Source organism: Myodes glareolus, chromosome 18, assembly GCF_982192425.1.
Source record: "Myodes glareolus chromosome 18, mMyoGla1.1, whole genome shotgun sequence".
NCBI classification, from domain to species: Eukaryota; Metazoa; Chordata; class Mammalia; order Rodentia; family Cricetidae; genus Myodes; species Myodes glareolus.
The window spans coordinates 46,630,923-46,644,320 of record NC_142043.1 but is presented as its reverse complement, the minus strand read 5'-3'; the positions used below and the strand labels follow the sequence as shown (position 1 = coordinate 46,644,320).

The window sequence follows — 13,398 nt, the reverse complement described above, 5'->3', positions numbered from 1 at the left end:
GGGTTCCTTTCCTTGGGGCAGGCTGACAGCTTCTCCTTCCCCTCCAAGTGTGCTCTCCTCAAGGGACATGCATACCACAGAGATTTCTGAGCAGCGATGTAGAGGAGAGGATGTCCTGAGTATCCAGGACAGCTGAACTTAGAGCCAGTTAAAATCAATATCGCTGGAGTTGGGGCTGCTTTTCCATGTATCAGGATCTAAGCAGAACCTCCAGGTAGCTCTCTAGTGCCTGAGGATGAGTGAGCTGGGTGGCAGGCTGTGCCCACCCCACATTCCTGTATCCAGCATCCCCTAAAGATTATCCCTGCTAAAGGCCAGGAGGATAAATCCCTATCCTCCTGGGCATTCGGCAAAGGTCTTTGAATATGATACCAACTCTCTTCCTAACTCTATGTCCCTGGAACCAAAGAGCACACTTGAAAGCCTGGCCTCCTGGGAGGGGCCTGACTGATCCATCTTCTTCATGGAGACTGCTAGTCCTCCTAGCTGCCACCAGTACCTGGCACCTGTATACTTCTCTCAGGGAGCCTTCTCAGAAGCCCCACTGGTAGACCCCAGTTGGATTATCTGCAGAGAAAGTGGTTGAGGGACTCTGGGGGCCACAGAGTTTTTACCCAACCTCTGACTGCTCCCAAGAGCAGGAGGGTGCTGCATCCCAAAGCCTAGGTGAGCATACCCTTAGGACAGGTCACCTGTGGGGTCTGTACAGGACTGCGGGTATAGTCAACCTCTCTCTAAACCCAGGATCCTCAGTAGATGGAAAGGAAGTGAAAGGCAAAGGCCTTCACTGGACATTAACAAGAAAATAAAGTCTTGTATAAATTCTGCTATGAATAAGATTTTTTAAAAAGGATCACAATTGGTTATAGTAAATGTAGAATAATTTAATTGGGCACTTGGTTTCTTTGTAAGCTGGTGGATCTGGGTGGGTTTCATCCACAGGACAGCCGGGCAAGGTCAGGAGGCAGCTTGAGCTGTTGGAGGCTGGGCCATGTGTCAGGGAGGAGAGGACCCTATCCCAGACCCATCTCACCTCTGTGGAGACCTGAGTCCACTCAGCCCTGGGACACCCGATCTGTCATGCTCTCCAGTTCCTTGAGGCTTGGCCACTAGAGGGTCTGGGATGTGACTCCTGGGTTTGGGGGTCAGAAGAGCAACCTCCCACCTCTTTGTCTTCCTATAGGAGCCACAGTGCTGTTCCTAAATGCCACGGACCTGGACCGCTCACGGGAGTACGGGCAGGAATCCATCATCTACTCACTGGAAGGGTCCTCGCAGTTCCGCATCAATGCCCGCTCTGGTGAGCATCCCCAACCCCCAGACCTGCTGCTCTGTGCTGCCAGGCTGCCCTTCCTGGGCCAGTCAGGGACCATAGTCTCTTCTCATGTTGCTAAGAGCAACTGGGTTTTGATTTTTACCTCTGAAATATTCACTTTGGTGTTAATCACCCATCTTCCCTGAAGCATTCTCACCACAAACATGTCCACCAAACCTTGCCTCGCAAGAGTAAAGAGTGTCTAGAGTTGTTTGTTTTCCAAATAGCTGACACATGCCACTCTTCAGGGGCATGTGCTATCCCCAAGTATCCTCTGTATTGGCTGCCCACTTGGGTCTTAAATCTAGGCTCCTCTTCATACAGTCCAGTGTGGCCTTTGAGCTGTTGTGTGCACTAGATAGTACAATGAGCACACCTAAAATCAGCCTGTATAAGTACAGGACAAAGTCCATGCTGTTATTTTCTGTTGTATATTCACATGGGGCTCCCTTCTGTAGCTCCCTGTTCATCCTGTGTAACTCTTTCTAAGACGTTTTGTACAGCTCTCTCTAACTTCCTCTCCTCCTTGAAGCTCAGAAGGGAAGTAGGTGAAAAAGACAAGAGCCCAGGCTGTTCAGCCATGCCTAGGGAGAACTGGGGGCCCCTGGTACTCATTTGGAAGGTGCTGAACTCAATGCTAGAATGTAGGAAGAATAAAGTGTGGTCATCTTGGGGTCCAAGTCAGCTGCATGGGCATGCAGATCCCTTTCTCCTAGGGGCTCATTTCTGTAAGTTTATGGGAACTCTAGATGCCAACAGGTTTATCCCAGACTTACAGGGATTCAGAACAAGTGGGAACATACCACATTGCAGGTTGATGTTCAGTGAATAGCCTTTCACATGGCAATTCTAAACCCAGGTTCTTTCCATATTGTGGCTCCAAGTTCACTGAACAAGGAGAAAGCATACGAGGGACATTGTACAAGGTGAATCAGACGGGCAAGGCCCTGAAGGTGAATCTGTCCTCCTCACACACAAGCAGGCAGGTGCTACCTCACTGCTAGAAAGCTTGGGAGCAGAGTCCCTGCCTAGTGGTCCCCACTCAGCAACAGGTTACCTTGGGTATGGAGCAAGAACTCCAGGGACATTGCCATCCCTGCCACAGGTAGTCAGTAGCCCAGCAGAACCTTCTGTTGTCCATGATTCCTCGATCAAGGTTGGCCTTAAACTCCTCTGTGCCCTTCTTCTCAAAGCTCTGGGAGCAGATGGCTGGTGTTGCTATGTACAAGGACAAGGATAGGAGTCACATGAGTCTTTCCTTTCTCCTGGGCCTTCCTCCTACTCTCAGAGTGTCCTCCTTGGCAAACTACATTTCTAGAAGCAACAGTCACACTTCAGAATCTGCACAGGGTGGGTTTCACGAATCCCAGGGACAGCAAAGTGTTGCCCTCCCTCAGGGAAAAATGGTACAGGGTTTGCAGACAGCCCACACATACCCTCAGCACCCTTAAGTCATCTCAATCACTAAAAACACTACGTGCTATGTAAAAAGCCAGCACAGGGCTGGAGCAATGTCATCATGGTAAAGCACTTGCTGGGCCATGTGAGAATGTAGGTTCACATCCCCAGAACCCACAAAGAGCCAGATGCAGTAACATGTGTCTGTAAGCTTAGTGTTCCTGCTTGGGGATTGTAGGCAAAGACCGGACGAGCCAGCCTGGGCTACACAGCGGCAAACTAGAGACCTTGTCTCAAACAAGGTGGCAAGTCAGGACCGACACCCAAAGTTGCTCTCTCCACAAGTTTGCTGTGGGACACGCACAACTGCACACTCACTCACACACACACACACACACACGCACACTCACACACACTCACTCACACACACACACACACTCACTCAGTCACACACACACTCACACACTCACACACACTCACTCACACACTCGCACACACTCACACACACTCACTCTCACACACACTCACTCACACACACACTCACACACACACACACTCACACACACACTCACTCACTCACACACAACTCACTCACACACACACTCACACACACACTCACACACACACACTCACACACACACACTCACACACACACTCACACACACACTCACTCACACACACACACACACACACATACTCACACACACCTGTCCCAGACCTAGAGATACCTCAGTTGGCAGAGTGCCTGCCTACTACACATGAAGCCATGGATTCCGTTCCAGATGGAGTGGCACAGGCCTGTAATCTAGCACTCAGGAGGTAGAGGCAGGAAGGTCAGAGTTCCAAGTCATCCTCAGCTTCATAGCAAGCCACCCTAGCCACAGGAGGCCTCCATCTCACAAAATAAACAGACAAGCAAACCATGACACCATATTGTGTGAGGAATAGTGACAAGAAAAAAGAGACCCTACATGCTTGATCCAGACGTGATTTTTAAAGTACTTTTGATCCACAGAGAGTTTAATCTGCAGATATGGAACCTACAGATAGTACTTCAGCACCATTTATTTTTTTTTATTTTATTGAGCTATACATTTTCCTCTGCTCCCCTCCCTTCCTCTCCCATTCCCTTCTACCCACTCCCATGATCCCCATGCTCCCAATTTACTCAGGAGATCTTGTCTTTTTCTACTTCCCATGTAGATTAGATCCATGTATGTCTCTCTTAGGGGCCTCATTGTTGTCTAGATTCTCTAGGATTGTGTTCAGCACCATTTATTAACCAACTGTCCAGCACGAGCTTATTTCTCTTCCAGCCTCACCCCCAAATTTTCCAGATGAGGGAATTGAGGCAGAGCCTAGCTAAAAATTTGACTGAGGTCTCTCAGTGCTTGACCAGCTGACCCCAGAGCTCAAATGTTAACTTTTGGGGCCCATAGAGCTGTATTTGAACTATATCTTGCCACCCATCCGCAACCCACGGCAGGTTGGAGACTCCAGCTCCACCCTAGGGCCTACAGTGAGGACCCTGACATTTTCTGCTGCCTTAGCGTATGTTCCACCCAAAGGTGGGAACGTTTTCCCCTGAGGTTCTTGGTCGTTTTAGCCAGGCCTGCTGCACAGTGGTGGCCTTAATTGAATCTAATTTCCCAGATGTGAAAGGCCATCTATCATGAATACAAGTTCATGTTTAAAACTTTGTACAGATTAAATTGTTCCTAGCCCTACCCATTCATTGATTGATACCTCCCAGTGAGGAGCGTGGCTCCCTTAGCAGACCTTAGCCAGTCTATGGTCTCTGGCTATGGCACCTTCATTGCCTTGTCCTCCAACCCTGGCTCCCTGCTCAACCCAGGACAGGTAACTATGTCAGGGAGGGAAATAGCAGTGTGAAGGGGGCCTTGGGGAACCAGCTCTCCCAATGCCCTTGTTTTATGATAGAAGGAAACCAAGCACAGAGATGTTAAGTGGCTTGCCCCATGTCACACAGCTCAGACAATAGGAACAAAAGGATGTTGTCACATAAGTCCCTGCCTGCCTTGGGAAACTCTTTCAGTCTACTGCATCAGTTCTCAACCTGTGGGTCGTGGCCCCTTCGGAGGTCGAGTATTAGAAACTCTCCATATCAGATATCTACATTACAATTCATAGCAGTAGCAAAATTAGTTATGAAGTAGCAACTAAATAATTTCATGGTTGGGGTCACCACAACCTGAGGAACCGTATTAAAGGGTCGCAGCATCAGGAAGGTTGAGAACCACTGGTCTACGGGAAGGAAATGATCAGTTTCTGAACAGTGGGAGTTTCGCCTCTAGTTCCTTTTGAGCCAGGGTCCCTCACTGAACCTGGGAACCTGGAGCTCATTGATTCAGCCACCCTGACTGTCCAGTGAGCTCCAGGGATCCTCCTGTCTCTGCCTTCCCCAAAGCTTTGGGGTCCCAAAGACATGCTGCCATGCCAGGCGTTAACATGGGTCCTGGGGATTAAACCCGGGCTGCCAGGCTTGTGCTGCAGTTACTTTACCCGTGAAGCCGTTCCCTAGCCCTGCCCTTTGTCTTTGCAACAGCTCTGACTGGAAGGCATTTGAGCGCCTTCTGACCGATGAGAAAGAAACTGAGTCTCGAAGAGGTTCATTCTCCTCCCCAGGGATACCCATCCCTTGAAGGCTCTAAGAGAATTCAAATCTGGGTCTTTGTTCTCAAAGCAGATGCCATCCCCTGCAGCACTGTGGGCTTGGGCATGGCCAGGTCCTAGTGATGTACTCGGATCTGTGCCATAGTCAAGGCCATGGACTCAGTGACTTGGTATGGCCCTGGGGGGAGCATTTATACCACTGAAATCAATAAGTGGCTTCTGTTTTCTTTGGGGAGCTATTTGTCAAACACTTGCTAGTATATGATTACCAACGAGCTGGGAGATAGAAGGCTCAGTTGGTTCAAGTGCTTGTCACACAGCGTAAGGACCTGAGTTCAATTCCCAGAACTGACATAAAAATGCCAGGCATGGTGGCATGTGCCTGTCATCCCAGCGCTGGGGGGACAGAGACAAATGGATCCTCGGGGATCACTAGCCACCCAGCCTAGTCTAATCAGTTAGTCCCGTGTCTCCGTGGGAGATCCTGCTTCTAAAACCAAGGTGGACGGCTCCGGGGATGCAGCATTCAAGGCTGTCACCTAGTATTGTCATGAGAACACACGCATATGTACGTACACACACATACGTACATACACACCAAAAGAAAATCAAAGACTAGCAAGGTGACATCGGTGTCCCAGTGATACCAAAGAAAGCCCAAGAGCAACTGACCGAAGCTGTGGTTTATTTTGAATGTGTCTGTTAATAACTTGTTTGCACACTATAAAAAGTACAGATGATATTATTAGACCACGGCTGGGGTAACTGGGAAAGTCTATCATGACTGTTAACTCAGAACCCTGTTGGCTCGCACACAGTAGGTTTGCATGCCCACTCCTGTTTGAGCCACGGGCTAAACCACGTGTGACCTCCAGCCCAGGCGTCTCCCTCCTGCCACTGGTCCCTGTGGCTTTCTCCCTTAGATAGAGCCTGGAGCTCTTCTGGGGTTTTCATGACACTGACTAAATGACCGCCACGACGGCCCTGCTGTAAAATTGTCCTGTCATAGGTTTCCTTCCGGGCAGGTGTGGAAACTGAGGCGCTGGGGACTGAAGTGATGAGACTGAGCTGATAAAGCCAGAAAAAAATAACGTCAAATCTAAGGCACAGGTGTTCAGTGAATGGGTCCGCGGCTCCTACTCTATGAGCCCCTGCCCCACACCTGCAGAGTTGCCCCATAATGGGGTACTGTTGCCCAGCTCTTGGGTCCCCTCTAGAACATAAGTGTTCTGTCCTCTCAAGCCCACAGAGGGGCCCACTGCAGTTGCAAAGGCTATGGCCGCCGTAACTGTGGCCAGCTGCAGCTTGCAAGTGTATCTCCATGTCTCCTTTCTTCTCTCTGTCCCCCAACCCCCCACCACCCACACCTACACACCACTCATCTCCCTCTCTGTCTGACAGGAGAAATCACCACCACATCTCTGCTGGACCGAGAGACCAAATCTGAATACATCCTCATTGTGCGGGCCGTGGATGGGGGTGTGGGCCACAACCAGAAAACCGGCATCGCCACCGTGAGTACTTCCCACCCCTGCTGACCAGGGCCTTCCTCGCTGCTCGCCTTCAGGCTGCCTCATCAGGCCTCTGCATGCCATGTCCTGAACAGAGCAAGGCACTGAGAGATGGCAGCTGTGAAGAACAGCCATAGCAAAGAGAGGCCTTGCCACCAGGACACAAGACACCCAGGAGGGCACAAGAGAATAATACGTCCACTCCACCCCAAAGCCCCAACTGGGCAAGAGCAGAGGACATGGGTCCCAGAATCCTCTCCTGTTCTCCAGAGCATCTAAGCAGAATCTACAATTCCTGCTAGGAAGAGCCAGCCAGCTCAGAAACCAGGGTCCTTCAGGGTCCCCTGGGGACTAGCCATCACCCCATCTAAACACCTGTAATACTGAGAAGCAAAGCTGAGTCTCCATGCCGCTCACTAGCCCTCGGGGGAGGCCCAGAAGCCCATCAAGGCCTCTACACTACAAAGGAGCCTCAAGGAGGAGGGAGAAATTTGGCAGGGGGTTGGGGGGCTAAGTAAGTTCCTGGTGGCAGAAGGGGTGATGGAGAAAGTGAGGGGCACAGGGGGGCCCTAGGAGAGGAAGAATGGCAGTGGTGACCCATTGCTCTAGTTACGTCTCTCCCCCTTCCTCATGCCTGCCTTGGGCTCGTCCTGGAAGCCCCTCTCTTCACCTTGCCCCCATGGTCCTCACCCACACTGGGAAGCTGCCCCATTCTTGCCAGGCCAGAGGATCTGGGCTGGAGTTGGCATCACTTGGTTGGAGCTGTTCCAGCAAGCCCTGCCATGGGCACCCCTATAGAGGCCAGCCCTGCTCATAGGAATCCTAGTCCAGCCCGTACATAATTTACTGGTGGCACATGAGCACAGAAATCCCTTGGTGTGTGGCTGAGACTGGGGGGCTCAAGGGATTCTCTCAGATCCCCACCTGGGTGTCACCTTCACTGAGACCAGGTAGGTGAGAGAAGCCTGGGTCACAACAGACACCACATTCATTCTCTGCCCCATCGTGGGACAGCACCTAAGCCTCCTCCTCAGGCAGGGACCTAGGTCCACTTTGTCCCTGACAATCTAGGCTCTCCTTGAAACACCCGGAATGGCAGAGCTGTTAGAACTAAGACCCTTGAGTGCCCAAATCCTGCCCTTGCCCTCATTGGCCTCAGCGGACCACAATACAACACTCCTTGTGGCCCACAGGTGAACGTCACCCTCCTGGACATCAATGACAACCACCCTACCTGGAAGGATGCCCCCTACTACATCAACCTGGTGGAGATGACCCCTCCGGACTCTGACGTGACCACGGTAAGGAGAGACTCAGCATGCACCAGGATGGACGCATTCCTACCGTGATCCCCTGGCCTGCCACGGGGACTCCTGAGCTTGGGGTTTCATTCTGAGCCAGCCCATGTCCTTTACTATCGAGTCGCTGCAGTCATTGGCCTAGTTAGCTATGACCCTTGTCAGCTACCGGGGCTGCCTTAGCAGGGGGTTGATGCTCACCCCGGAGATCCTCTGACAGAGGATGCTAGGCATTCACCTGTCTGTCCTGTGTATAGCTGCTGTGTTCAGCACATGACTTAAAGTAGGAAAAGGTAACATAGTGAGAGACGCTGGGCCCCAGAATAGAATCTGGTTTGCAAGAACAGCTGAAGACCAACAGAGCCTATTGCTCCCCCCCACACCCCCTGCTTGCTCTACCCAACACTCAGATTCACTTCCCTCCACCTCTGAACCCCATTTAACCTCATCTAGGAAGGCTGCTCCCCAAATGTCTAACCAGCTGCCACCCAGCCAATCCTTCATCGGACATGAATTCTGATGGCTCTCGGTAGTTCTGTTGATTGAACACCTGCCCCGTCCTACACGACCCCAAGGGTGCCTCGTGAATTCTCTCTCATCTTTGTGATACCCTCCCCTGGCAGCAGGACTCAGAGCTCAAGGCCCTGGAGCTAGTAAGAGATGGCACCGGGACTTGAACTCAAGCCTGAAGGTTTTTCAATAAGGACTTAGAAACTACCTGACCCAGCCCCTGTCCTTCTGTGGGCTCATAGGATACCTGACAGAGGCCCAGGTCCTGAAGAACTGGAGAGTCGGGTAGACTGGGGCAGGGTCAGTAACCTTCTCATCAGGTTCTGAGAACCTACCTCACCTACACACAGGCGCCCTGGGGCCCTGGCTCACTCTTCAGTGTTCACACTCCTTACTAGCTAGATCCTGAAGTGGCAAGGTCTATCGTGGAGAGGACAGAAAACTGGAGAGACGGACAAAGAGGGTAGGGGAGTGTGGTCATCACCTGCCTAGTGCTTCCCCGTAAGCAAGATCAGGTCCCCTCCCAGAGAGTAGCATACAGCAAGGCAGGGCAGGTGGTTTAGAATAAATGAATGTGTTTTCAAAGCCTGACTGTCCTGGCCACAGTTAGAAACCTTTAACTGGGGTTCTCCCAAGGGCCTCTAGGGCCTTGGGTCCCGCTGGCACTCTCTGCTGTCACCTTGTGGGCACCCTGGTACTGACTTGAAACCACCTCCGAGTTCTCAATTTGGGATCTCAAGAATTGCTGTGGAAAGCCCACCTCTGAACACCTGTCTGCCCTTGTGTTTCTGGGAAGTTCCCCCTGAAGGAAATTGAGAGGCAAGTGAGGGGAGGTAGCTCTAGGGGGGACTGCAGAAACCTTCAGTGAGCATGGGCTTTGTGCTAGGCCCACGTCACCCTCGGCTCAGACTCACCGCTGGCTCCCATCTTACACAGTGTAAAAACGAAGGTCAGGCTGGAGAGATGGCTTGGTGGTGAGAGTTCCTGCTTTGTGAGCGTGAGGACCCAAGTTCAAATCCCAATACTCATAAAAATCTGGGCGTGACTTTATACTCACATGCCTGTAACCCCAGCACTGACAGCTAGATACGGAATTGCAGGAGCTTGCTGGCCATCAGCCTAGCTCTCACTCCAGTGAAAAACCCCTGTCTTAGGGGAACATGTCAAAGAATGACAGAGCAGGACAAATATCCTACACACACGCACTACACACACACACACACACACACAGGCGCACACACGCGCACCTGGAGCCTACAGGATCGTCCATGGTTACCTTGAACAGACAGACAGACAGACGTGTATGCCCCCAGACAACATAACAGACACAGAGATGCAGCCCCAAGGTCCTCAGGAAGAAGAGAGTAAAATCAAAATTAAAAACTTGTTATATTAAATAGTTGCCAAATGTAATATGCAGCTTTTATAATTAAGAAATGTAGGGTTTGTAGACATTTAATTACATGGAAAGATGAATTCTAGGGTAGATTCTCTAGAATTAAGAGTGCTCCAGACTTGGTAGAATGCCCAGCTGTATATGATGCGTGCCAAGAAATCAAGTAGCTTATACGTTACTCAGGTTGGTCATAAAGAGTCATTTCAAGAGGAAATCACCATAGCAATTCTTTAAGTTTTGTACCCCTGAAGCATGCCTGTGAGTGCCCTGAAATTCCTTTAGGGAGGCCCCAGGGCCTTGGATCTCCTGCAGCCCAGGTCAGACAGGGCTGTGGCTAGGCAGAAGAAAGGTGACTGTATGAGAAAATGGTTGACAAAGGAACCAGGTAGCAAAGAGGAGGAGGTGATACCAGTGGGACTGGCCTGCCTTTTGACCTACCTCCTGACACTCACCACATGCATGCACATACATGTGCACACACATGCACTAACAAAAACACACGTACCCACATGCACATACATACTTCTGCGTTCCCGTATATTAACATACATATTTGCATAAGTGCATATACACATGCACATGTGTGAGTGCACACACGCACATGCATGTGCACACACCCTGACCTTTCTGTTTCCTACACACTTACCTCTCCCTGGCTGAACACTGGCACAGCCCTCCCACAAGGCTCTGTTTCCTGACCTCTGCTACACCTGCCCCCTCTCTCTGTCCCAACTTAACATGCCACCTATGAGGAAGGCTAACTGTGCCCTGCCCCCTCCAAAGTGGTTCCTTCTGAGAAGTTCCATAGTCTAGGCTTATCTGTTAAGTTACCTGCTTATAAGGAAGACACTAGCTTCCTAACTGGGCAGGCTCTGGTACCAAAGGATCTGGGTTCTAATCCCAGCAATACCAGTTGTCAGCTCATCTTAAACAAGTGACTGTCGCTCTCTGTGTCCACTCCCATTACCTAGACAGTGGGGCTAGTAAGAGTCTCCACTTGAGATTGCTGTGCGCAGATCCTGTGGGGTATGCATTTGTGTTGTGCATACGTGTGGCGTGTGTCTCTGTATGTGAGTGTGGGCATACATGCTGAGATCAGAGGACCATGCAGCTGTCAGACCTCGCATCTCACTTCGTTTGAGTCAGGGTCTTCTGTCATCCACACTGCATCCTCCAGGCTTTCCTGGCCCACAGGATTCCAGGGATCTCCTGTCTCCACCTCCATCTTGCCCCGAGAGTGCTGGCATCACAAGCTTTGGCTTCCAACGTTTATGTGGGTTTATCTGAGTATCTGAATTTGGGTCATCAGGCTTGAGTGGTGACTGCTTTGCCTGCCGGGCCATCACCCCAGCCCCCAGTGGCAGGTTGTGATTAGTCAGGGTGCCGGGAGCTCTAGGACCTGGCAGCTGCCACTCTCAGCAGTTGCCTCTCCCCGAAATCTCCTGGTCAGGGTCACTGTGGAGCAGTGAGGCAGACCGTAGCTAAGCAGTAGATCTCAGGTACTTGCTGTTTGAAGCTGTGCTCAGTCACTGGGTTGGCAAGGTTTGCCTCATCCTCATTCACCCTCCAGCTCTGCCTGGGCTGGTTCTTCCTCATCTGGAGACTCTGCTGGTGGCCTGGGACCCTCTCAAGGGCCACTCTAGCATAAGCACCAGCCATGGCTCCAGAAGCCCAATATGATGAAAACTAAGGATTTTTCAGAGTCCGTGGCAGATGAACTTGTGCCCGTGTGTTCCTTTGCTCAGTGCCCTCGGAGCCCACAGAGTGTGTGCCTCTCTGGGCCTCAGTATGCCGGACATGTGGGCTCCCAGGGTCTTCCTGATGCACACACTATAAGTTAGATGCCTCTCTCGTCTTCCCCTCCCCTGCAATGAGCTTGGGTCCCACTCTCCCCGCTGCCTCTGTGGCCTCCTTCAAGGACCTGCTGATGGGCATTGATTTAGAGCCTTCCAACGCCCTCCAGCAAAATAAAGAAGAGGGAGGGAGAGAATTATTCCCCGTCAGGTGAGAGAAAAATGACGAGCGTGGAATGGGAAATAAATGAGGGGAAGTGGCGGGAGCCCACGGGCTTGCCCAGTGGGAGCCTCCAGGCAGGGTCTTAGCCTCTGCCCTCTCCCAAGGCCCCCTACCTACCCTGTGACCAAAGAGTGGCTGAGAAGCCAAGGCTCAACTAGGGCATGGGGCAGCCACCTGGACATCCTCAGCAGGGGAGTGTCTTCCTCACTATGAAACTGGCCTCACATTCTGACCTGGGATGGGTTGTTTTGGCTCCAAGTCTGGGGAAACCGAGGGATAAAGGAAGCAGGGATAAAGAGGCCTGTCCCTCCTGTAACTGTAGAGACACACACAAACACAAGGACCCATGCTTTCCCTGTCTCTCGGTAACTCCATGCAGCCTGGCTTGGATTATGCCTGGAATGAACTGTCCCCTGTAAAACAAGATGGAGGAGTGCCATTATGGAGGTTGGAGACAGGAGGTGGTATGGTCACAAGACAGTGAAAGAATCAAGGACAGGAAGGTGGGGACCCCTTGTCACCCCTCTGCTACTACAAGGCTGGGGAGAGTGCAGGGTGAGGTGAGTCTGGTGTGAGATGCCAATGCTGAAGAGGGTCTCTCTGGAAAGGGAACTGCCCTGTAAGCTTCTCTCCCTGCCTCCCAGAGATGGTGACATGTGGAGCCCCTGACCAGATATCTATCTGTTCTGGTCTAGTGACCCCAGAGACACCTCAGCTGGGGATTAAGCCAGAGCAGGGACAAATTCTGCTGCCAGAGCATAAAAGCTCACACCAAGTGAGACAGAGGAGCTGTCCAGCCCTAGCTATCATTGCCCCCCGTGTCGTGAAGTTAATGACATTGTCCTGATGCAGCCCCTGGGACTACAACCATCCTTCCTCCCTCCCCACCCCCACTCCACTACGATCCTGTCCACCTCTGATGTCGTCATGGTTCTGCAACACAGAGGGATGGTGGATTGAGGGGTGAGAGCCACTGCTGTCTTGGGACTGTGGGAGACCCCCAGAGTGGGAACAAGGTTACCCCAAAGCTGGTGCTATGTGACCTTGAGTCTGGCCCATGCATCTCTAGGCTGTTTTTCCCTTCAAACTGGGACTCAGCTAGTGGCTCCCTGCCCAGGCCTTGGTGTCACAGAGGCCCAGTGCTTTTCAAATCCTCCACCATCAGGAGTGCCAGAGGGGGAGAGAGAAAGGGCCTTGTGATAACAGACCCAGATTCCACAACTCAAATCCTCTGCAAAGCTCAACAAAGGTTGCCAGCCTTTCCCTGATCCCAAGCCTAGAACTTCTGATCCCCCTGCTTCCAACTTCTGAGTCCTAGGA

The 13,398-nt window shown here is 51.6% G+C and overlaps 1 protein-coding gene across 1 annotated transcript in view; it reads left to right on the top strand.

The window, feature by feature from the left end:
- Cdh23 (cadherin related 23) overlaps positions 1–13,398 on the top strand; it is a 368,288-nt gene that overhangs the window by 249,750 nt on the left and 105,140 nt on the right. Inside the window, exons 19-21 of the mRNA XM_087898136.1 lie at positions 1,184–1,300; positions 6,749–6,861; positions 8,052–8,159. Coding sequence (XP_087754262.1) covers positions 1,184–1,300; positions 6,749–6,861; positions 8,052–8,159 — 338 coding nt within the window. The remainder of the gene's footprint in view (positions 1–1,183; positions 1,301–6,748; positions 6,862–8,051; positions 8,160–13,398) is intronic.